Below are 21135 nucleotides of genomic sequence, written 5' to 3' on the forward strand. Positions count from 1 at the left end.
AATCAGCACCTCCTGTGAGTTTGTTACATTACCTATTGCCAAACTCTTTTCAAACACATACTGACCTTCAGAAAACCTGATAATTGCAAGTTTTTGCTGTTTTGTTGTTGAGAACAGCTTTATTCAATACATGAATACCTCTGCATCTGTAGGGAAATTTTACCTGTAGCTTTCATCTCAGCAACGCCTGTATGCTCTCTTTTATAAATGTGTGTTATGTGCTAGGCCTGGATGGATTTCATTATAGAAGTGTGCTTATAATGTTTTCCTCAAGAGGGTCCTTATGCAAGGTGCACTGTAAAAAATGATGGGCTGATTTTACTTGGCATGTAAAAATGTTGCACTATTTTTATTTTTAAGTATACTCCTTAACATTTTAGGCAATTTTTACTAAAATAAACTTGACAATACCAAAAAATCTGAATTTCACTTCATGTCTTTACTTAAAAAGTATGATTCTCCAGCCAGTAAAGTTAAGCTGTTTCATTTAGACTTCCTTAATATTTTAAGATGAATATGAGTAATAATTTGAGTTAATACTACGACTACTATGACTACTACTACTACTGCCACTGTGAAAATCTATAGCAGGTGGATTTACTACTAGTTGTATGTCAAATAAATTAAAAATCACTACACAAATAGCAGTCTTTTAGTCAACCTCAAATCAACATCATTTTATTTTAAGAAATGGCATGCAAAAATCATGAGAATAGCACAACCATTGTACCCTTCCCCATCCCCCACCTATATATCACAGTAGATGACATCAGATGTCAGCTGGAGAACTTAAGTATGTTTGTATCAGTACCACAGCCATAGCCCCCCCCCCCCCCCATTACTCCCAAGGAAAACACTTTACTTATTACAAATGAAAAAAAACACTTTATGTTAAAGCAAAGAGTATTGCATTCCTTTTACATGCCTTTAGTTTTGGTAATGGACCTCTTCAAGCATAAAAGTAAAACACAAATTCAAAGCATTTAATAATGTAAATTTATTGCCATTGTACATTAAAGCAGTTAATTCTAGGTAAGAAGTACAAGTACAGTCACATTTAAGATAATCTGACAAAGATAACAAGTCTCATGATACTTCAGGTAATCCCATCAGCAGCTGGTGAGCATTGTGCTGTGGTGAACAAAACCAACCACAAGTCTTCTGTAAAAATAAGTGCACATACACATATGCATTAGGACAATTAAGGAGGTAACATAAATATGAGGACTTTAAGGCCAAAACAGCTTAGGGAAAACTTACAACTTCATAACAATCCTGTACTGCAGCTATTTTTTTTTTTTTTTTTTTTTTTTTTACAAAAGATCAGTAATCGTATTCATAAGCAATATGTCTGTTTTGGAAGTTAACAGTATTTTTGACAATCAAACTGAATCACCTTGATACGGATGTCTGAGTAAGGCATTGTCAGAAACATATCCCTGAAAAACACAAGCCTGGAAAATATTTGGTCCTCCATAGTGCAGGTATGTATAGTGGTATTCTAGTGCTGTGTAGTATTTTGTGCTTCTCTTCATCCTTCATTTTGATCAGTCCATATCATGATCACCAACACTCTGACGCAAGTATTCTTCATAGAGCTTCTTCTGTAAAGGTCAAAAACAGTAAACAGGCTTGAACACACTTACAGTACATTCCCACAGAAATGGGGAAAACATGTAGAGTCAGTGCTTCTGAAAGACTGCAGGACATAAGCATCTCTCTACCACACTTTACCTTCTTAGTTTTCACCACTTCTTGCACATATTCAAGTTTCTCCTGCAGCTGCCTCTTCTGCCTGCTAGACAGAGTAGGCTGAGTGCTGGAAAGAGAGATGAGAGTGGGACACCTAGTTACCAGTGACAACATAATACGTTACCTCTAAAATTGAGTTTGAGACTGAGGGTTAATACACACACACACAAACAGTAACATAGCTCAATTATATTTTTTGCCTCTGCACTTGTGCAGATAAGTTCAAAATCGATTTGCACCAGATAAATTCTGTCTGCACCGAAAATGTCGCTGCTGTTTCTTCAGATATTCTTATTTAACAAAGATAGTGGTTCCATCCAATTTCTTTCCAAGGCTTGAGTGGACGTTCATTTTATGGATCAAAAGACAAATTTTCTTTCTTTACCGGAAAGACAGACGTGCCAGAATGAGGAGGATGAAGGAGAGCAGCACAAGTCCCCCGCAGCAGTACAGCTGGTTCTGGCTGCTCAGAGAATCAATCGCTCTCACCACGGGAGTCTGGAGGGGAGGGAACAGAGGGGTACAGTCAAATCCATCCACACAAATCTGACTGACAGAAACCACACTGACAGAGAGGACTTACCAGGTAGAGGGAGAGTGCCTCTCTGCCCTCCACGCCCAGCAACATCTCCAGCATCTCTTTGGACAGACTGCCAAGAACCAGGAAAGCCAGCAGAAGCAAGGGCACAGAGAACCCCAGGAGCCCCAGCAGACAGCCTTTGAACCTGGCCCTCCGGTTATCTATACTGCTCTGCCTGGGACAGAGAAGGGAGAGATTCATACGGATTGCTCTTACTTGCTGGACTGGACAGCACTACAGAGCACTCGCTGAGGTTAAATCCGTTATAAATGTCACTGAACTTAACACTGTTTCAGAGAGTAAATACACGCTGCACACATCCTCATCTGGGATTTACACAAGTATGGGGAAAACAGATATAAGAGGGAAGTAGATGTTAGGGATCTATGTTCAGAGAATGTCAGAGCTGAGATTGGTGGAGCCCAGTGTTCAATGCCTGTCAGTGTCACTTATGCCTGCATGGAGAGCACAGTCCCCATCTGTGGTGACTGTAGTAGTGCTGAGTGTTCAGTGCGTGCCTGTGTTAAGTGTGAGTGTGTTGAGGGTGCAATACCTGTCGGCGTTGAGCTTATCAGCGACGGCTTCACTGATGAGCTCACAGTCTTTCTCCAGAGAGTTCAGTGTGTTCTGTACCGTCTGATTGATGGTCTTTTCAATGGTCCTACACACCTCTTCAATCTGATTGACACAGCGGCTTGGCTACACAAAGAGAAATATCACAGAAAAGCGGGATTTCAGATGAAGACATCTCAACTGTGGCTATTCCTATTAGTGTAAAAGTGACTTTTTCAGACAAAATAAATGTTCCCTTTTAGTCTGGTTTGTTGGCAGTGAAATCACAGTATTACTTTAAGCACCAGCTGAGCAATAAAAAAATTTCCTGAATCTTATATAAATATTTCTGTAGACTTCAAAGATCAAAGTAGCGAATATTAATGCCATTGATTAATACAGTTGTTGATTGGCTTGTTAACAGTAAGTAATAACAAATAAGACACTTTCCTACCTTGTTAGGATTGGGAATATAGATAGTTGGCATGTCAAATCCACACTTGTTGAGTCCTGGCCGCTTGCACAGCTCCTGTACTATTTGCATCATCACCCTCTGAGAAACAGCAAAAACCGAGTACCGTTATTTTCTACCTTTTAGGCCCCAGGTTCGAATTTTCCAATTAATTATGCTGAGCTCTGTTCAACACTCCGCCTGGTGTTCATGCGCAGAAGGCAATAGGGCAGGCCTCATTTGCTCACCAGTGATGCCGACAGCCGTTTCACACTCACAGAGGACGCTACAGGAGAAGTGGCTTGAAAGCCAGCGCATCACTTACCAATGACAGCGGAGTAACATTTAAGCACCTGATACGTCACTGGGAGGTTTTGGCGCTGCAGTGACGTGAGTAAACCTAGCTGACATGCACACTCCCTCCCTGGGACAGGATGAAGCCAACGATGTCCCCCTGCTGCAGACTACAGTGGGCTTATGACAGAGCCCAGATTGAAACTAACAAAGAATGGGCTATAGGACTCAGCCATTCTGAGCCCCTTTACCTCAACACCTCCAGAGATGCACTACTGTTAAATGCACCCAGGATGGTCATTTGAAGGGGGAAAAAAAATCCAGGTTCATTTTTCTCGGTTACCTTTAACAAGCTATCCTCAGTATCCAGACACTACATCTCCAAGCCCAACAGAACACTGCCCACTCTTCCAAAATTCTGCAGCCATTTTCAACACCTAGAAACAGGTTTTCATTTGTGTTGCCTGCCATAAAGTGGCCCTGTATTTTTCAGCACACCATGAATGGAGTGGACATTGAACACAGCACTCCACATGGTCTCAATCTCCACTGCAAAGCAAGATTTCATGCATTAAGGACACCATCCTGCTGGTTCTCCACACTACCTCCAAACTACAGCAAGGTCCTCAATCCCATCAGTAATGGCTACATTTTCACAAGTTTTATTTTCACACAGTTAACACACAAGGATGCCCGGTCTCACCTGTCTGTCTGACTCGTTTCCCGCCTCGTCCGCCTTGCTCAGGTAGACCCGCAGCTTGTCGCCTTGACACTCGTTCAGCATTTCCACAATGTTCAGCGTGCGCTTGCACAGTGCTTGCCCCATAGGGTCAAAGAACACCAGAATCAGGTCGCACAGATTGCCTGGGGATCAGCAGAGGCACAGAATATTCAGCTGCACAACTACAGTTCAACATGGTGTATTACCACAGGCATGGTAAGGAGAGACAGAGGAAGAAGCGCACTGATATTAACAAGATCAATGTGGCAGTTTGCGGACTACAATACTTTGTCTCCATCTACTGTTTAGTTGACAGTAATGGAGGAAATCAGAAGACAGGTGCAGAGAAGCACGGACGGTGGAAATGTAGGCATTCACCCACCGAGCCACAGTATTGCCTGATCCACATCAAAGGGGTATATCATATCACCGTCCACCAGTCCGGGTGTGTCCACAAAGGTTACCAAACTGAAGCGTTTTTGCCGAGAGGTGCAGATTTCTGTGCCCAGGTACTCAGACAGTCCTGAGAGAGAAAGAGCAAGAGAGACAGAGAGAGAGAGAGAGATGTCATGATATGCATTTCTACAAAACAGTTTTGAGTTAAAAAAAAAAAATAAGGACATGGATAATATAGCTTGTGCTGGTCTAACCTTTGAATTCCTGTAGAGGTTTGAAGTGAGGGTAGAGGTGTAGAGTTGCATTCCCCTGAATAATAAAACACAAAAAACACAGAAAAGCTATTGAGAACCTTCCTATGTGTATGGATGTATGTATGCATGGATGCCCCATAGGAATGAATCATTGCAATTTCTACTGTGGGTGTGTTAAGAGTATAAAAAGTGCCCCAGGCAGTTTTAGCTAATTCATTCTGTGTGTTAAGGCAGCCAAGGAGAAAAGGCTGTACAATATACCACAGCAACACCTCACCGTGAGGGACTCCCTCTTGCGCCCACTGGTGACAAAACTGAAGCCTTGTGTCTCAATGGCCACTCCGGTGCGCTGGATGTGCTCCTCCACATACCTGCACAAAGGGAGAGTCAGACATAAGACACCAACACTGTCACTGGGTGAGAGGAATAACAAACTTATTTAAAGCCACTAACAAAGACACCAAGGAAAACGGATCATATGGACTAATATAACAACTGACTACAGGGCTACTACACAGGTCAAGCTGTGGCACGTAACACAGAGATAAGGAGACACGCCCTATGCACAGCAACTATTTAGGTTAAGCAATACACAGACATAAAGAAAATGGAAGTTTGTATCAAGTTTGTTGCTATCAGATATAGCTTGAGAATTAGAACGAGACAATAAGTACTGGCTGGGATACCATAGTGCAGCCTCATACAAAATGAAAGACATTACCAGTTAATGAAGGAGCTCTTGCCAGCAGAGTGATTTCCCATTAACATGACAGTAATCTTCTTTCTGGGTGGTAGGAGAGTCACCCCCACAGACTGAGCCAGAGAAATCAACCCTAAAATGAAGAAAGGGAGGCACAAAAACTGAACCTTAACTTCAAGCAAATAAATTTGCGAAAGTTTGCTACCTCCAGTCAAGAGTAGAGCGATTCACAGGACTAGTACACACTAGCCACACTCCAATATAGCAAAGACAGCCAGCCAGTTTGCTAAGCCAACTGGAAAGCACAGTACGGTATCTGAGGAATTAACCTGTTATGTCTTATTGTACTGCAGAACAATGACCACATAGATTATGGGATTAAATAGATTACACAACAACATGAATTGTGAGACTGATGAAGGGCTAGCTAGCTATCCGGTTTAAATATAACTTCCAGCTATCCAGTAAGACAGAAGACATATTAGCTAGTTAGCTAGCTAGCTAATGAGTTACTCACAGCAAAATGAAAAACTTTAATATGGCATAGCTATAGCAAAATATTTTAGCAATACGTTTATAATAAAGAAATTCCGCAAACAAACATGAAAGCAAAAACTCACCACTGTCGCTATCGATATATATTTGATGGCAGTCTCGCAAGATGCGCTCGTCGCAGGAGATGCTGCCTGCTATAGAGTCGGCATTTGCGGCACTTCTGCTCTTTATTTTTCCAGACATGGCCGTGTATATCCAAAAGTCACCCGAACCTAAAGGAGAGTGTTTTATATCGACCAAAATCTGCCTGCTCTCCTGCAATGGAGCAATCGCATACGATAATCTGGACAAAAGACCCTAGCTCCTCCCGGCTAACGTTCGAGTTTAAATCGGCCCGGTCCGTTCTAAAACGTCGGCCACGTCAACAGTGTCAATCGGTACTTACTGGGCCTTTTGGGAAATGTAGTACAGTTTTATCAGAGTGGTCTATGACAGGAGGATATGCCACTCACGCAAGTTGTGTCTTACTGTTTCAAAATGTCATTTTACAAAAGATAATGGGAAAAGTAAGTGTAGGAAGTAACAAAATAATTCACATAATAATCGTCAACGTTATCTGGTCAGAGACAGAGAGTGAAAGAATGAAAGAATGAAAGAAACAGAAAGATACAATGTTTTAAGCCTACTTTGCCTCATTTTGGTCTGGAAAGTGTGCATTGCATAGGACATTTGTGTACCGTATGTGATAGTAGATGCTTTTGAGGTTCCTCAGAGTGCAGAGTGAAATGATGGACATACTGCTTTGATTATTACATTGCTCCACAGTTTTCTGATGATTGTGAGACAAAATGAGAATGTTCATCCCCTCCAGGAGAGGTTTGGGAAATGCTGCCCTAACCCACTTCTCCTGAAAAACATGGAGAAAGTGAAAATAAATTTACTTCTTCAACACCAAGGGTGAATAAAAGCAGAATAACCCAATAAACATGTCCAATAAACATGTCTGTTGTCAAATGGACATGACAGTAATAATGACACCTTGAGAGCTACATTAGCATTTTGTCATGAAACAGCACATTTAAATGTGCTTAAACAGATCATAAGTGTGTTCCTTAATTTGTAGGTTCATCAAACGGTCAATTATGCTCAGGGCCAGTCCCTTGCAAAGAAAGACAACCAGCTGAGCAACCATTCTTGGCAAGGTTCCAATATGATCATCTTCGAGAGAATGGGGAAAGGGCTTTTACAAAATAAAATAATCAAGTGTACCTGACCACTTATCAAAACATGGCCAATATGATATGTACCTGCATAAGTTGACCAGCTGATACCCTATCATACTCTATATGTCATTATAGAAAAGGAAAATAGTTGGTAGGGTGGTGCTGTGTAGAAAGGTGGGCTTGAAACTTAAAGAGTACAAGCTAGCAAAACAGATGCTGCCATTTTATCCCTTGGCAAGGTGCTCAACCTGACATGCTTCAGTAAATATCCGGCTATATAAATGGATCTTTTGTCATGTAGGCATCTGTAAAGTTACTACTACTAATAATAATAGTAAGACAATCACATGATCAGACCATGAACCTTGAACCACAAATAAGGAAACATGATGTGAGATTTGATCAACAGGGATTACACAGCACTGATCTTTAATGTTTAAGTGTTATTTAGCCTCGGCTGAAGCTTTTGTTGGTTACTATAGAGTGGATCATACTGCAGAAAAGAGCAATTGGGTTTGTTGTGCAGTATTCCAAGAACAATGTTGTAAAAAAAAATAGCAGCAGCTACCATATAGTGAGATTTAAACTAAATCAGCAACAACATGACAGCATATCCCTGCCCTGGCTTCCCTTCAATGGCAGCTGCAGATCTTGTTTTCACCAAAATTCCCTTGAACCTGAAGAGGTGTCTTTAGCTGCAAACTAACTAAATAATCTGCCTCACCTGCACAAGACAAAAAAACAATCATATACTTTTTGCCTCAGGGCAAAGCGGATAGCTGTCATACTTTACCTTCTACCTATTTCTCCCTTACACGTGTAGCTGATATATGAGCACAACCAACCTGTATTTTCACACATTTACTGCCTATGACCACCTTAATGTGACTGTTAACAGCAGAGTAGCTCTTCCAATACCCCAGCTGGCCAGCCACCAACTTGCACCCCCAATCAATCAATCAATCAATAAATAAAAGAAAAGAAAAGAAAGGGAACTGGACACAGCTCTGTGTCTCCCACTGCCAAATGCTGACCACCAAACACTGACCAGCTCATAGGATTTGCTTTCCTCCAGATACACAGCCAATTCTGAATATACAGGCATTCTCATTCTGCTGTCAGCCAGAGGGGGATGGGCAAACCATCTGGTTCTCCCTGAGGTTTTCTTTCCTTTGGTAGTTTCTCCTCAATGAGATTATCATTACTATTTTCCTACTTACACTGATCCAAATTCATCACCTTCTTAAAATGGATCAAACAAACCAGTTAACTGTATTCAACTCAGTATATAGTCATAACATCCTAGAATTAATCTAAAACATGAATAGATATTCCTATATACTTAAATGTTTATCCTCTGTACATCCTGCTTGTTTTAAAAGCTGTCATACAATGTTCTGTTATTATCCCATTGTTTCAATTTTCTTCTGCTTTATGCTGTGTATTTGTTAAAATAGTAAATGAAAAGCACTCTGTCAAGTAAAATTTGACTGATTCATTCATTGACTGATATAATGTAAGGCGGCTGTCCAAGAACAGGCCTCAGTCACTTAGCTTTGGTCTTTTTTCTGTCTGTGTGGTGGACATGACAGTACCCCACTATAGTGTTCACACTGCAAGCCAAGAATATCATCTGTCAAGCAGGGCAAGAGTCTCTGCAGCAAATACCCACATAATCCGAGTCACAGAGCACAGAGAGTCTCTGCAATATACACACACTGAGTCACACAGAAATGAGAGAATCTGTTCTGAGTCACACAGTGCTGTAAGCCACAAAAGCATACATGCACTGACTGAGTCACACAGCACTGAGAGAGATTCACTAGCAATTCACACAGAACTGACAGTCACAAAAGCATGCGCACACTGACTGCGTCACAGTCATGAGAGTCACTTGTGTACACACAAACACACACACACACAAGGTTGTAAGATTAAATCAATAGATGTGTGTGTGAGAGAGTGTGTGTGTGTTTATGTGTACACAAAATGAATTTAGGTTGTAAGATTAAATCTATTGATTTAATTTTACAACCTAAATTAATCAACAACGGTTATTTCTCCGTTTCACTGAACACTCTACTGTTATTAACACTGAACTGCATTTGTCTTGTCATTGTCTGTTAACATGCATACATATGATAACCTACACTTACAACAACCTGGTCTGGTGAACAGACCTGAGCAGTCTGAGCTCTGAGGAGGTGGCTCTGACAACAGAGGGATACAGTATGTTTCCCTCTGTCATCAATCCTTCGACCATTTTTAACATCCGTGCCATTCCTTACAGAAAGAAGATGCAAAAACATCATCCAGCAGTGCTTTACATAACAGTGACACCAGAACAGAGAGAAGACAGTTATATACTTCAATATATGTGCACACTGACCAGACACTACTGTTTAGGGGTCTTTGATACAAGGATGTAAAAAAAATCCTTATCTTGTGTACGTCATGATGAGAACATTGTGTCTGTCTCAGAATCCTTGGATTGCACATCATGTCTCAATCAAAGGAAATAAAGGGTATACAGCTGGTTCCCCCCTCCTCAAGACAGGTCAACCACTCTAATCACTGAGGCTGTCTTTAACACGCAAACCTGTCAAATTAAGTTTTCTGGAAATTAAGATTTCTGGAATCACTGATGTTGCCAAATACAAACAGTTTTAAATGAATTGATGCAATCCCTTTAGATATATTGTAAATGTATACGTATGTAAAGAATTGTGACTGAATCCCGTTTTTCAACTTAATTCCAGTTCTGCTCGATTTAAATGTAATGGTCCACATTTTGAACATTCTGTATAGATGTTACAAGTTACCGTTAAACCCCGCCTTTATCAAACATTAATAATTGTCTAACGTTAAGAAAGGAGCTACACACTGTGAATGAGGAAGAACATAGCTGAAGACGATCGATGCTCAGAACCAGTCCCCACCATCCTCTCCTCCCGGCTCAATAAAGTTTTTTTCCCATTCAAAACCCCCCTCCTCTCCACTTTCCCCTTTCCCTCTGACTGTCTTCTCTCCCACTATATCGCGAGAGACGGAGACTGGAATAGGAGGCAGAGAAATATTCATATTTTTTTCACAGCAACAACAATAATAAAATAATAATAATAATATTACGGTTTAATAAACGGCAGAAAACTCAATAAGAGAGGGGGAGGACAGAATGCGAGTTGAAACCGCGGGATGAGAAAAATAAAAATATGAATCCTAAAGCAATTTTTTATTATTAGCTGGGTTTGCTAGCTCTAGCAAGCTAATAGCTAGGTAGGCAGCTAGTAATAGCTAGCTAACTGCTGTTAGCTAGGTAATAATTTTAAAACCTAGCTAGCACGTTACTGACAGTATTAGCCAGCTAGTTGTAATCCAACTACCTAGCTACGGAGCAGAAGAGATCCTAAAGACGTTGGGAAAATCGGGTGAGCTGCATAACGTTACTAGCTTGCTCGCTGATGCACTGTATTCGTAGCTAACGCTAGCTAGCTAGCGTCTAGCTAGTACAGGTTGAAATAATGCGCTTGCTTGCTGCTTAGCTGGTGAGGGTTTATTTTATTAGCTGACTTGCGATCGAGAAAGTACTATTTTGCCTGACCTGGGAACAAGCGAGTCGGATAGCATAACATGTCACGTAAAACGGTAAATACTATTATGTACAGTGAAACCCGGGCTGTAAGTTATTCTAATAAGGCCGTAGTGGCGATCTCTTCTTCTCACTATCATCTCGCTATTCCTCTATTTCTCCTAGGTCGATTTTCCCCTCAAAGCAGCGGCCTCGAGTTGTCAAGCGGAGCCGACAATGGTAAGTGACTTCATGGATAGTCCAATTACCGATTACCAGCTAGCCGTGTAAACATAACAATCTTGTATGCTCCTCTACATGTAGAGTCGTCACATTTACGAATAAGCACAATTTTAAACGCCTTGCTTAACAATAATTTATTAAGAGTAATTATACAGATCGTGTTATTGCGTAGCTACCTAGCTAGTTGTTCGCTATTGCTGGTCGCTAGCCACTAGCTAGCCACTTAGCTACTACGAAGCCAGCCATATAGCTTTCTAAAACAGTGTGCTTGATAATGTTGATTTTTAACAGTTCGTAATTTTGAGCAAATTATGTTATTTCATGTATTTTGTGGCGGTCCGTCTCTAGTTAGATAGCTTGTGCAATTAATGTCTAATCGTTTTCAAGCGGGTTTAAATTAAGTGCTCAGCTTGGTAACTAGTGGGAGACGAATGTGGAACTACTGTGGACTGAGTCAAAGTGCCTGGCTAGCTGGTTATATTTGCTTGTTATCTTGAACAAAATGACTGTTTTTACAGTAAAAACGTAGTTAGCTAGTGGTAACTTAAGTATTTGTTCGTGAGAATTGTTGTTTGTATTTTTGTATTGTTGCTCACCAGTATGTTTAAATCGTAGTTTGTGTTGTATATGTCTCTTAAAAATAATCTTTGTACTATATTATCACTACGACTAATAAAACTGTATTAAATTGCTTAAATCTGTTAATGGGTTTATGCACTTTTCAATTTCAATATTATTATTATTATTATTTTGCAGATTTTAGATGTGTTCTCTTGGAAGCCCAGACTGTCTGAAAGAAAGACGGGAGGATCCCAGTGAACAAGTGTCACCCAAACCACACCTCTTCCCCCTTTCCCCTGCATTTCTTTCAATCTCTCCCTTCCTGATTTCCTACCTCCTTTATTCCATCCTTTTGATCGCTTTCAAGCATTTAGCAGAGAAAATACATATACCTTTGTCTATATGCATGGAAGAAATTAAATTTGGGAATGTTGTTTCTCCATTAGCAAGATCGTTTTTGTGGAAAGAGTTTAACTTGAAAGTCACTTGATTTGTTGACCAGCAACGACAGAATAATATTTTGTCATGTGTAAATTTCTCCAATGAAAAGGACTTGCATCCTCCCTTGCCTCCCAAGCAGTGGTAATCACTTGAGGCTCAATTAAAACTTAAGTGAGTCATCAACACTAAGTTAAAAAAAACCATGAACGGCTCCCTCTTAACTCCTCCCAGCCCCCGTGCATCCAATTCCTCCCCTCTTCCCCCATCTCCGTCTCCCTCTCCTTCTCCTCCTTCACCTTCCCTGTTACCCCTATCTGCCCGGCCACCTCCTCTTCCCCCTCCACCCCCCCCTCTTCCACCCCACACTTCCTCTCTCTCTGATACTCCCACCCCTTCACCCTCTCCGTCTCTCAGCTGGACTGACTTCTGTGAGCTGCATGCACGGGTGGCGGCCGGGGACTTTGCCCGCCATTTTCGAGCGTTCCTATTGGAGAATCCGCATTACTCCCCGGATTCTGCCGCCGCTTTCTGCCGCCGTTTTACCGACAGATTTGTCCGTCACTTTGAGAACGAGCTGGAAGGAAGTGCCATGGGCAAAGACACAGGGAGCTGGGTCCCTAATTCTGACGCAACCTCCCTGGAAGAGGAGTCCTCGCCTCCGCTGGCCTCTGAGATGACCACTTCCTGTCCAGCTACCCATTTACAACCGACGCCTAAACCCCTCTCTGTTCGAGGGGTGCACGAGGGGCGTGGCGGAGAGAGGATCCCGCCCTCGTTTCAGGATACCTACGCCCATACTCAAATCCTGCCCCCATCCTCGTCCTCCTCCTGCTCCTCCTCCATGGGGGGGAACAACGGGAAGCGGGAGGAAGCGGGTATGATGGCTAAACGGTGTCCTGGAATCGCCCCTGGGATTGGAGACAGGGAAGAAGAGGAGAACTGGCCAGGAGCAATAATCGGAGAAGGAGGGGAGGCCGAGGAGGGAGAGGGAGAGACAGACGTTTGTCTGGACAACGCTGACGCCTGCTTAACGCCAAAAAACTTCCCGTCTACAACACCTTCAACCTCAGCCACTAAGGGGAATGGTACGCCCGCGGGGAGCAACCCCAAAAACAAACTGAAAAAGAGGTTCTCCCTGCGAAACGTGGGGCGGAGCGTGAGGGGCAGCGTGCGGGGGATCCTGCACTGGCGCAGCTCCTCCAGCGATTCCCCCCAGAACTGCAACACCGCAAACTCTGTTTCACTTACCTCCAGCTACAGCTACACTATGGGTGTGCAGGATGGCAAGAGGAACTCAAACACCCAGCCCCAGGCCCCTACTTCCCTCCCTGTCTCCCTCTCCCTTCCGCTCTCCCTCCCCCACTCCTCCTCCTCCTCCCTGCCTCCCTCCTCCTCCAGCAGTGCCACCTCCCTCTCTCTCTCTGAAGCGAGGGACCGTCGGAGGAGTAACGGAGAAGGGGGAGGAGGGGTAGAAAAGGAGAAGTGGAGTCACCGTTTGGAAAAACTGCGTCTCTCTCGTTCCCCGCCCCCCCTGCTTCCGGCTCCTTCCTCCTTGTCCCCATCCGCGTCACTCCCTCCCAGCAATGCAAGCGGTCCAAGGAAGCCTGGAAGGCTGGTACGGGAGGGAGGGGTGACAGTCAGCTCCTCTTCTGACGAGTTCTCTGGGACCCACAGTTTTTCAGGCTTTTCTTTCGGACTGTACCATCTTCATCACAATGCTGACAACAACAATGCTGCTTCTAATACGGTACAAACAAGCGCTGCCCTGCCTCCAGCCACAGGGGGCGCTGTGGGTTGGCGGGGCGGGCGCTGGCAAAAATGTCGCCTGGTCCTGAGAGAGAGAGACAAAGAGGGAGGGGAAAGAGGGGAGGATTACTTCCTTGAGTTTTTCATCCCTCCCAAGGTGAGTGAGAAGATATTTTGGTTTTAAATTACTTGCATGTCTCTGAAACTTGCTACATTTTACCTGTTAAGACTATATTGTTTGCCTGTCTCATGCTTCCCTCTCGATGTTAATCTGTAAGAATTTGTCAATGCTGTGACTGTACTTACTGTAAGTGTTTCTGCATTCCCAAATCTCAGTGCTCTGTGAGTTGGCCTTTATTTTCTCCTTTGCTCCTGTCCCCTTTCCCTTTTCCCTCTTACGTCACTGTCTTTATCTATATCTCTGTCCCTCCCACATTCAAATAAAACTCTACCACCTCGCAGTCCTCCAAACCCAGGCTGACTATCCCATGCTGCTCTATTCTGGATGTGCGGAGCACTACAGCCCTTGAAGTGCCAGACAAGGAAAACACTTTCCTACTGCAGGTAATTCTCTGTTGTCTTCCTGTTGTTGCTTTTATGTACTGCAGTGTTCGTAGATATAGTGCTCACTGTGGCTGTCAATATACTAAAGATGTCTGTGATGGTACATTCTCTCAACCTCGCCGTGCTGCTCCCTCAGGTGGAAGGGCCTGTACAGTACGTGATTGAGACCAGAGACGCAGTGCAGATGAGAGCTTGGCTGAGCGACATCAGGAACGGTATTTGTCTGAGGTGAGGGGGAAACAAAGCCGGATGGAACTGACTGTTGCAAAAGGCCAGGAGTGAAAAAGAGACGGTAGAACTATGGGACCAGTATGCACATGTGCCCGCTCTCTCTCCTTGTCCAACAGGAGAGTATTGTTTGGTAGAGCCTACAATGAGTACAGAACCCACCCCCTATAAGTCCTGGTTTACTGCAAAGACTGCAGAGGCTGCTCCAGGTCAACCAGGGAGTCAGTATTGTAACCTCTACCATTCTATCACAGTGAACAGGAAGATATCGAGGGAGTGTGTGGGGGGATTCAGACAGAGATCAGTGGGACCCCAGAGTTCAATGACCGCCTGTCTCAAGGTAAGTGATCATGATACCTCTACAGAACGCACTTGGGTGCCTGCTTAGTGTCTGTCTACTTGGTAGGCTTGAGCTGGTGTGAGGTGAAACCACACAGCGCCTATGTTTCAATAGCTTTAAAACAGGCAGTCCTATTTAAAATAGCTCCTGTTTTTTGAGACACCGTGGCTGTATTCCTTGGACCTGTTAAATTTATATAATAGAGAATCTGTCCTTTCACAAATGAAGAAGATACATAACCTCCAAAGATATATTAGTACCATTACTACTATGTTAATGTGGCTTTGTGTTTTTTAACATTAACAATCTCAAAGGTTACACTTTATTATTGAAGCATTTATGCTTTGAGGCAGCATTGGTTGTGAAATATATTTATATATGTATGTTTATATCATAATAGAGTTAAACTCCACAATTTACCCATTTCCTATGACATTTTGAGATGGTGGAGTGAGTAAAATCATGATCTGCTGCAGTCAGAGTTGGAATACTCTTTTGGTGATGAATGCATGGATGTATACCACTTACCAGAGAAGTGGGGGTTAAACTGTTGTCTCTCAGGGCATCACATAATAACAAGATTTCAAAGAGACTGTCATAAAAATTGTGATGATGAAGGTATACATAAGGCAGTTTTTAAAAAAGATTGTGAATAATGTAGCGTGGATTGTAACTACATTACCTTACATTGCATTAAGATGTAGCATGTTTTACAATACATGTTTTTAAGTGCACATTGTTTTTAATTACGCTACATTGTGTTACAGTGTGTTATGGAGGTGTTGGTGGTTCCTCTCCCCTCCTAGAACCCCTCCCACCAGAGCTGCCCCCGCGTGCCCCTCTTGACGAGTCAGAGAACCGGCTTTTGGGCGGAGGTGGGGCTAGCCTGGGCACTCCCTTTGCTGAAACGCCTGATGCCACAGGTACCGATCTACAGCACCTACAACACATGCAACGTATCATTCACTAGTACAGTTATATGTAAGAATTTGAAACACCTGTTCACTGGCAAATATATATGCTTGATGATGACGAAAAGTTACAGGACTGGAGTTGAATTCAGGGAGTTGGCTTACACTGAAGTATTGAAAGAGCCTTGAAAACAAGTGTGCTGTCTGGATATGGTAGCAAAAAAAGTACCAAAACCCCAAAACTGCCTCAGCTTCATTTTATTTTACATTGTTCTCATTTAGCACATTTATACTGCTAACCCCCCCCTCCGACACGTCTCCACTCTCAGGCTCGTTCCTGTTCTCGGACGTGGGAGTGCCCATGTCGGAGGCTGTGGAGCACCCGCTTAGCGAGTGTCAGTGGTTCCACGGCACGCTGTCGCGGCTGAAGGCAGCTCAGCTGGTACTAGCAGGCGGAACGGCCAGCCACGGGGTGTTCCTGGTACGACAGAGCGAGACGCGCAGGGGAGAGTACGTTCTGACCTTCAACTTCCAGGGCAAAGCCAAGGTGAGAGGCACAGGGGTTGAAGTATGGCCGTTTTCAGTCATGATGTTTTCTCTGGTGTGTGTGTGTGCGCGCGTGTGCTGGGGGGACTTCTATTCTTTTTCCTCTGCTCCTGTGTAACACATTGTATCACTCCCTGAACATGGATTTTGTTGCCATATATAGCTCCTCCATCCCTATCCAGTACATAAGGGTTCAGACGGTCACTCAGAGTGAGAGTGGAGTGGTAACTCCTTGTGGACTCTCTCCTTCCCTCTCAGCACCTGCGGCTTTCCCTGAACGAGGACGGTCAGTGTCGGGTTCAGCACCTCTGGTTCCAGTCCATTTTCGACATGCTGGAGCACTTCCGTGTCCACCCCATCCCACTGGAGTCTGGGGGGGCCTCTGATGTCACCCTCATTAGCTTTGTGGGGGCCACTGCAGTGCGCCAGCCAGGTAAAGAGGGAGAGGCAACTGTGGTCTTACACTGGTAAAACATTGTACAGTTTTAGCTGTGTGTCTATGACCTTCTGACTGCCCTGACTGAGTAAACACGAAATCTGTGTGCAATCGGAGAGAACGAGAGAGACAGGATTGTGTAGTAAACATTCCCTGACTTGCTAGGAGCGGCGAGTGCAGTTGAGGTAAACTGATCACAGCACATGACCATCGATTCTGACGGACATGTATGTAGCACACTGTGAGGGTAAATAGTGTGAGGGTGTCTGCCATTCCATGAAATGTTTTGTGAGTGTGTTCAGGCCATTGGTGCCGCTATGTGAGCGTACGCCACAAAATAACATTTGCTACAGCATGCAGTCGTTTTCACTGGTCTTCACAAACTCTCTGTGTTAATCTTTTGTTTTTTTCAATCATGCATTGTGTGTGCCCATAGTTTAATTAGTTGTCATGACACATCTGTTCATATTATGCTGCACTGGGTCTGTCTGCCTGTGGCCTCTGATTTTGTGCGTGCAAAGAGCCCTTAATAACAAAATGAAGCTTCAATTTTGCATCTGTTGTCTATGGTTACCACTCACCTTCCACGTGTAGTTGCACCTCAGCTAACTCTGACATTTGTTTTTTTTTTTTCTACAGATTATGTATTTTCACTTGATCCCCACTTTCACGTGCCATCCCCCACATTGCTTAAGCTAGTAATATGTTTTTCCACAAACTGAGAACACGCTTGTTATGCATTCTTTTCCAAAATTGAATGTGCTCACCGTTTCGCACAGCAAAGAGAAAATTGTTGCCAGTGGAACTCCTTTCTCTGTGTGGTTTGACATGGCTTCCTCATACTCTTTGCAGCAGCGGTATTTCATCTTTATGTATTTCATACCCTCAACAAGCATGGCCCTTCCTTTCACATTGCATGGCAGCTCCTTACATAAGAGACACATAGACTCCCTTATTGCCTGATGGCTTCCTCGAGCTGGCTTCCTCTCCTTTGCCCCTACCCTCGCCTCCACGCGTACCAGAGCTCTGATTGGCTGTCTCTGTTGTTTGTCGTTGGGTCATCTTCGCAGGCCGGGACAGGGCAGGCAGCCGGCCCACAGTCTGTGATGCCATCACCCCGCGCCACCCTGACTCTCCATCAACCCCCATCTCTGACTGTGTGTAAGTGAGACCAGACACAACAGATAGTGAGCCAGTGAAAGGGAGAGAAGCACATGGAGAGACAGGGGACGGGAGCTGAGAAAAGAGGACAAATCTAAAGAGTGGAGTTTTGAGAGGGATGTATTATGGTAACATGTAGACATGTGAGAGGACAAAGGACAGAGAGAGACAGATGAGCTTGTTTAGACATGCAAACAGGTGACGGGAAATATATAGTGAGAGTTAGAGACAAGAGGGTAAGGGAATGAGATGGGGAGGCTGTGGAGGAGAGGTGTATTCAAATAAGAGGAGGGCATTAGAGTTGAGGGGGAGAAATAAAGACAAGAGAACAGTAAACTAGAAAAGTGTAAAGACGGAGACTGTAAGTAGTAGAGCAAATGAGAGAGAGAGAGAGGAGGAGTGATGTGATCTGTCACCATAGTGTGAGTGGGAAGATAGACCATCAATCCACCATGGTGCACTTTCGCCTTGCAGTTTTCTATTTCATTTCTCTGCTAATCTGTTGATGGAATGTATTTTCACAGAACAGCATCAACAATTTGTGTCTCTCTCACTGAGAAACATTTACTCGTATTTCCCAAGATTTGCCCTAGAACCTGTAATTCATATGTTTTACATCTTTTAGTCATACATATTTTGTTTGTACCCATTATCAGCATCTCTTCAATATAAATATAAAGATACAAACATAAAGACAATTGATTTGTGTGTCCATTAGTCAAAGTTCAGTTGCATCTCAGCATGGTTACCTCCAGAAATCTGGGTACAGATCTAGTAATAAAATTTATCGCACGCTTGAAAAAAATCTGACAGTAATTAACAAGGAAAATTTGTTTTAATCTGGTGAAGGATCTACATTTATTTGTGTCTTTTGTTTAGTTCCACAGAACCTTTTACAGTGTTTTTATTTTGACCTTCACTCATGCCTATCTCTTTTGCTGAAGATCCATCCCAAGTAGTTCAATAAAAATCTTTGTTTTAAGTATCACACAGATAAGCTATCTGTTCTGTAAATATATTTGTGTTTACATGACATTATTTGCTTGGTAGACACCTTTATCCAGGTCAGCTAGCATTATGTATATTTCACATATTATCCATTTGTACAGCTTGATATTTACTGAAGCAGTTCAGGTTAAGTACCTTCCTCTAGGGCACCTCACCTGGGAACTGAGTCTGCAACTTTAGAGGCTCAAAAAGTGAAACACAGATCACAATTTTAACCTGTGCCTTGCCCCCCAATATGGTTCTTGCCTCGTGTAGCTGAGCTTGCCTAATGGAAACAAGGCAGTAGTGTGTTTCCTGTGGATTTCGTAGATGCATCACTCATTACATCAAAACCAAACCATTGTACTTTTCACTGTCACTTTCCTCCCTTCTCCGTCTCCTGTTTTGCACTCTTTCCCCCTCTGGATACTTCTGCCCCCTCTCCCGACTTATTTCTTTTAATTTTTTTTTTCTCCTCACCACGCTCTCCCTGCATCCTTCACTTATTTTACCTTTTGCTACACTCTGTCTCTCTCTTTCTGTTCCTCTCGCAGACTTGACCAGCAGACCCCGTAGCCCTCCGCAGCCTCCCCCTCCCCCACTCCCCCCCGGCCGTCCACCACCCCCCACCCCACCCCAGGAGCGAGGGAACGAGGCGGAGGTGAGCGGAGGAGGAGTGACCGGAGCAGGGGCGGAGGATTGCGAGGAGAGAGAGAGGGAAAGGGAGCGAGAGATGCCGCTCCGCCAGCTGGAGGGAGTGGAGAACGAAGAAAGAGAGGGAGGAAGGGCAAGAGCCATTGACAACCAGTACTCCTTCTTTTGAGAGGGGGGCATTGAAAGGGAGAGAAGAGGAGGCCACTGATAGCCATTGATAACCAGTATTTTTTGTAAGACAGAGGGAGGGAAGAAAATACTAACACTATTAAAAATGTGTATCCTAAGATGCAGCGAGGGAGAGAGAGAGGAGAGGAGGGGAGGGGAAGGGAGGGGAGGGAGGAATGGAAAATATTAAAGCAGAAAACTAAAAGAAGTTACACTAATAATCAGAAATGGGGGAGACGGAGACAAGTAATAGCACTAATTATTTGCTTTTTTTTTTTTTTTTTTTTTTTTTACTTGTATTGATGGACATTGTAAACAGCCTGACTGGACACTACAGTTCATTAATACTGCACTGAGAGACTAGGTGAACACAGTATATATACAGACTGACTTTACAGCATGCCACAATACACTGACATAGAGAAAAGACATGAATAAGGGGAACATGTGTACCTCTGTCTCTCTCTCTGTCTCTTTCGCTGTGCTGTTGAACCAGAATGGGTAGATGGTAGTGAGAAGGAAAGCAGAGGGGAGGAGATCAGAAGAGGGAGAGAGAATGTCTTTCTTTCAGAAGAGATAGTTTATTATTAATAATAATAATGATAATAATGTTTTGAATAATAGTATTAATTATATTTTTGTTCTAAATGCCTTTATTTTATGTTGTTTATTCTATGTATCCCTCACATTTTTCCCCTTATGTCAGTTAACTTTTCGTTTGTGCCTTTCTCTCTGTTAACCTCATTTAATCTATTCCCCCCTGCTCAATCTGTCTGTCCCTCATTTATGCTTTTCACAATCTTTCTACTTGTGCCTTTGTATTCTGAACTCTGTATATCCCTTTCTGTCACTCTTATTTTGTGCCTCTTACTCTGTATCACTGTCTACCATTCAGTTTGTGCCTGTCTGTCCTGTGCCTCGTTTTTTAGTTTGTGCACGTGTCTTTCTCTCTGTGCCTGTCTTTCTTTCTCATGTTGGAAATCTATTTGTGCCTTTCTCTCTCTCTGTCTCTCTCTGTGTTGGGACCGTGTGTTGAGGTGGACAGTGTTGTCCTCTCTGTGTGATTAGAGCTTCAGGTACTACATTGACTTCTAATGATAATATGATATAATATAATTATACTGAAACAAACTGTGTCTGTGTGCTGTTTTATTTATTGTGCT

The 21135-nt window shown here is 43.2% G+C and overlaps 2 protein-coding genes across 5 annotated transcripts; one reads left to right on the forward strand and one right to left on the reverse strand.

Moving 5' to 3' along the window:
* Positions 1 to 1304: 1304 nt before the first annotated feature.
* On the reverse strand, positions 1305 to 6584 carry si:ch211-11k18.4. Its single transcript, XM_036552542.1, has 12 exons — positions 6321 to 6584; positions 5722 to 5833; positions 5278 to 5371; positions 5001 to 5055; positions 4733 to 4873; positions 4333 to 4493; positions 3339 to 3437; positions 2886 to 3031; positions 2336 to 2507; positions 2138 to 2250; positions 1735 to 1819; positions 1305 to 1604 (listed from the first exon to the last, which is right to left on the reverse strand). The coding sequence occupies exons 1-12, from the start codon at positions 6436 to 6438 to the stop codon at positions 1548 to 1550; spliced, it is 1353 nt and encodes a 450-aa protein (XP_036408435.1). The 5' UTR covers positions 6439 to 6584; the 3' UTR covers positions 1305 to 1547.
* A 3868-nt stretch (positions 6585 to 10452) lies between these two features.
* Positions 10453 to 20598, forward strand: sh2b1 (SH2B adaptor protein 1). Of its 4 annotated transcripts, none has more exons than XM_036552530.1 (11): positions 10453 to 10846; positions 11173 to 11226; positions 11986 to 14134; positions 14440 to 14541; positions 14678 to 14769; positions 15024 to 15109; positions 15877 to 16032; positions 16350 to 16567; positions 16825 to 16999; positions 18073 to 18163; positions 19705 to 19768. In XM_036552530.1, the coding sequence occupies exons 3-11, from the start codon at positions 12434 to 12436 to the stop codon at positions 19724 to 19726; spliced, it is 2643 nt and encodes an 880-aa protein (XP_036408423.1). In that variant the 5' UTR covers positions 10453 to 10846; positions 11173 to 11226; positions 11986 to 12433; the 3' UTR covers positions 19727 to 19768. The 4 variants fall into 4 exon arrangements, with proteins under 4 accessions (XP_036408423.1, XP_036408424.1, XP_036408421.1 ...); XM_036552531.1 differs by having other exon boundaries at positions 15916 to 16032; XM_036552528.1 differs by lacking the exon at positions 18073 to 18163 and having other exon boundaries at positions 19705 to 20598.
* The last annotated feature ends 537 nt before the right edge of the window (positions 20599 to 21135 follow it).

Source organism: Megalops cyprinoides, chromosome 19, assembly GCF_013368585.1.
Source record: "Megalops cyprinoides isolate fMegCyp1 chromosome 19, fMegCyp1.pri, whole genome shotgun sequence".
In the NCBI taxonomy this organism is placed as follows: Eukaryota; Metazoa; Chordata; class Actinopteri; order Elopiformes; family Megalopidae; genus Megalops; species Megalops cyprinoides.

What these genes read in the sequence shown, in the direction of transcription:
- si:ch211-11k18.4 (XM_036552542.1), bottom strand. Translation starts at nt 6,438, where the DNA reads ATGTCTGGAAAAATAAAGAGCAGAAGTGCCGCAAATGCCGACTCTATA. An exon ending in TCAGGCAATACTGTGGCTCG is followed by an intron (nt 4,494 to 4,732) that starts GTGGGTGAATGC and finishes GCTGATCCCCAG; the next exon opens with GCAATCTGTGCGACCTGATT. An exon ending in GAAACGAGTCAGACAGACAG is followed by an intron (nt 3,438 to 4,332) that starts GTGAGACCGGGC and finishes GCTGTTTCTCAG; the next exon opens with AGGGTGATGATGCAAATAGT.
- sh2b1 (XM_036552528.1), top strand. Translation starts at nt 12,434, where the DNA reads ATGAACGGCTCCCTCTTAACTCCTCCCAGCCCCCGTGCATCCAATTCC. An exon ending in TGAAACGCCTGATGCCACAG is followed by an intron (nt 16,033 to 16,349) that starts GTACCGATCTAC and finishes CTCCACTCTCAG; the next exon opens with GCTCGTTCCTGTTCTCGGAC. An exon ending in CACTGCAGTGCGCCAGCCAG is followed by an intron (nt 17,000 to 19,704) that starts GTAAAGAGGGAG and finishes TTCCTCTCGCAG; the next exon opens with ACTTGACCAGCAGACCCCGT.